The 3,377-nt window shown below is 47.8% G+C and overlaps 1 protein-coding gene across 1 annotated transcript; it reads right to left on the bottom strand.

Moving 5' to 3' along the window:
• Positions 1-901: 901 nt before the first annotated feature.
• Positions 902-3,143, bottom strand: LOC115438965 (alpha-2 adrenergic receptor). The gene has a single exon (XM_030162860.1). It carries the CDS (start codon positions 2,534-2,536, stop codon positions 1,220-1,222), a length of 1,317 nt encoding a protein of 438 aa, XP_030018720.1. The 5' UTR covers positions 2,537-3,143; the 3' UTR covers positions 902-1,219.
• Between the last annotated feature and the right edge of the window lie 234 nt (positions 3,144-3,377).

Here is a 3,377-nt window from a genome sequence, read left to right as displayed (position 1 = left end):
TTTTCATTTCATAGTTTTCACACAGTATATCAGTAAATACGTTTCTTTGCTTCAAAACTTAAATGCATGGTGTCCAGCTGTGTGGACATTTTTGCAACTCCATGAAAAATAGGTTCATAAAAAATTTCAATCATTGTTTTTTTTTTTTTTTAATACCTAGAGCGCAGGTGTCAAACATGCGGCCCGGGGGCCAAATCCAGCCCGCCAAATAATCCAATCTGGCCCGCGGGATGAATTTGTGAAATGAAAAAATGATACTTTAGATATTAACAATCAGTGGTGTCAGAATCCTTTTAATTCAGGTTCCACATACAGACACTTACAGTCCAATTAGATTTCTAGTGGGTCAGACCAGTAAAATATTATCATAATAACCTATAAATAATGACAACCCCAAATTCTCTTTTTTTTTTTCCTGTAAAAAACTAAAATTACATAAAAATGTTTACATTACCAAACTATACTTTTACAAAAAATGTGAATAACCTGAACAAATATTAACAAACGAAAATGTCTTAAGAAAAGTACATTTAATTTTACCGATATTCTGCCTGTTACTAAATGTTTTGTGTGATTGTAATGCACATGTGTAAATGATAAACTAAAGGTATAATATTGTTAAAATTATACTTGTTTTTCTTAAGACAATTCAACTTGTTCATGTTTATTCAGATGCTTATTCAGATTTTTAAGGAAACTTTGTAGATGTAAACCTGAACATAATATAACTTAAATTTGTCACTGTTATTACTTTACTGGTCCGGCCCACTGCAGATCGAATTGGGCTCAATGTGGCCCCTGAACTAAAATGAGTCTGACACCCCTGGCCTAGAGGAATAAAACACTCAGGAAAAAAAATCCTGATTAAGGTTCTCATAATTCATGCATGAAAGGGTTAATTTGTTAAATCACATGTTAAAATACAAACTGGTACATAATGCACATGTAAGGAGGTAAAAGAAGCCACATCAGAACCACATTACAGCATCTTCTGGACCTCCATGAGTGATAAAATGCAATAAATCATTTCAACACTAGAACTGTGGTGCAGGTTGAGACTAGAAGGCTGTAAATGAGGTGGAGTTGATGCTCAAGCTCCTCGGCAGGTGGTTTAAGGTGCGCACTGCTTTGACTGGACTACAACAGGACAAAGATTCAACAGGGTCTGGCTTGGACTTGGACATTTCTGGGTCAGATTGTCAGAAAGTCTGAGTCACACTTAAAGGGACTTCTTCCACGACTTGCAGAGGATCTTCTGAAAGGCGTGCCGGAAGTCCCGGTTGAAGATGGTGTAGATGGCAGGGTTCAGGGAGCTGTTGCAGTAGCCAATCCAAAAGAAGAACTTAAAGAGCGGGTCTGGGATCTTACACGAGTCCCGACACACACCGTACAGACTGTAACTGAAGAAGAAGGGGAACCAGCACACCACGAACACCCCCATGACCACCGCCAGGACGAAGGTGAACCTCTTCTCCCTGGCCTGGGAGACCTTCTTCCTGGCCAAGGAGCTCCTGCGGCGCTTCCTCCTGGAGGCGAACAGGTCTATGGATTTGTTACTGACTCTGGAGATGCGCGCAGAGTGTTTGGAGAGGGAGTTCTTCTTCTGGCTCTTGGTTCTCTTGGTGTCCTCCGAGTGTTGCTGCTGAGGATGCGGCTGGTGCTGACCCTTGCCCTCTGAGGACGAGCTCTCCTCCAGATCCGCGTCCTCGGTGGCCTGGCCCACGGTGCCGGTGCGCTGGCTGGGCGTGGGCGGACACTGGCAGTGGCCGTTCTCCCTCTCGCTGTGGAAAGGGGGGGTGCCTTTGCTCAGTCCGTTCTCAGTTTGCGTGACACCATCCGGCCTGGGCTTCTTCTCAGACAGGCTCCTGGTTCTGGTTTTGGCCACCTGGTATATCCGGATGTAGACCAGGATCATGATTAAACACGGGGCGAAAAAGGAGGCGATGCTGGAGGAGAGGATGTACCAGGTGTCATCATTGAGCTCACACTGAGGCTGCGAGCTCGTGTCGTTGTTGCTGTCGATAGATATGAGAGGAGGGGATGAGATGAAGGCAGAGATGAGCCACACGATCAGGATGATGCACTTGACGCGTTTGGGAGTCCGCTTCAGGTTGTACTCGACCGCCTGCGTAACGGACCAGTATCGGTCCAGGCTTATTGCGCACAGATGCACAATAGACGAAGTACAGAATAAAACATCCAGAGCCAGATAAATACCGCACCAAACTTTCCCAAAATACCAGTAGCCCATGAGTTCGTTCGCCAGGGAAAACGGCATCACCAAAGTGGCGACCAGGATGTCCGCGGTGGCCAAGGACACCAGGAACAGGTTCTGGGGGGCTTTGAGTGCGCGGCTCGTTAACACCGCTATAACCACCAGAATATTTCCAACAACTGTAAACAGAATGAGGAAACTTACAAGAGCGGCGATGCCAGCTATCGCCGCTAACGAATATCCACTGTCCAGGCTCCAGGAGGACGAGTTGAGATGGATGACCGTGAACGCGTCCATTCCGCTGGCATTAAACGCATCCATCCTGGCTGTGCGCGCGTTGGTAATATCCCCGTGCGGCCGAGTCTTGGCATGAATTCACACTGAGCCGGATAATGACAGGAGGGTCCATGTGAGACCACTTTACGCATCTGACATGACACAGATGCGCGCGTATCCACCGTGCGCTCCGACCGAATCTAACTTCTTTGGATGAAAACACTCATGTCCGTTTGGGATCAGAGTCGCACCGCGCATCTCCTATCTCCTGTGTGTGCGTGTGTGTGTAGTTTCCAGCCTGGATTTGGGTTCCGTCCAGACGCAGACGCTCCTGCCTTCACCCTGGTGCGCGCCCGCTCCTAATGATGCCCATGTGTTGTTCTCATCCACTCCGCCGCCGCCCCGCCCCCGGCGCACGGCGGTATGTCATCTACTGAATATGATCTGCGTCCACATTACACAGATTTAACTGCTTGTAAACTCAAATGAAGCACAAAGTGACGGATAAGCCTTAAAATCAGAGCTGGAATCCCATTTGAGACACTGTTTGGGGGCTTTTATTTGTGCACCGGGGCCGTTTGAGGTCAGATTAAAGGAGAAATATGTGCGAAAAATCCAACAGGAACAGAGCAGGTGGTACGAGGATTTCAGAGTGGAGTCGTGTTTTTGTGGCAGCTTTTTCCAGGATGACAGACTGAGGCAGACCGTGGAGGATGGAGGTGGAGGAGGGAAGTGGGTGGGTGGGTGGGTAGGTGGGGGGGGGTTCTGTGAGGATGAGGATGGGAGGCTGGTTGTGTTTTTGGGGCTGTCAGCTCTCCAGACGTCTGATTGGATTAGATGTGGTTTCGTGGGTCGGACGGGACGGTGTGGGTTCGTGGGTGTGGGA

This window comes from Sphaeramia orbicularis, chromosome 18 (assembly GCF_902148855.1).
Source record: "Sphaeramia orbicularis chromosome 18, fSphaOr1.1, whole genome shotgun sequence".
Classification (NCBI taxonomy): domain Eukaryota; kingdom Metazoa; phylum Chordata; class Actinopteri; order Kurtiformes; family Apogonidae; genus Sphaeramia; species Sphaeramia orbicularis.
The sequence above is the reverse complement of the archived record's forward strand: the minus strand, read 5'-3'. Positions and strand labels throughout refer to the sequence as shown.

What these genes read in the sequence shown, in the direction of transcription:
- LOC115438965 (XM_030162860.1), bottom strand. Translation starts at nt 2,536, where the DNA reads ATGGATGCGTTTAATGCCAGCGGAATGGACGCGTTCACGGTCATCCAT.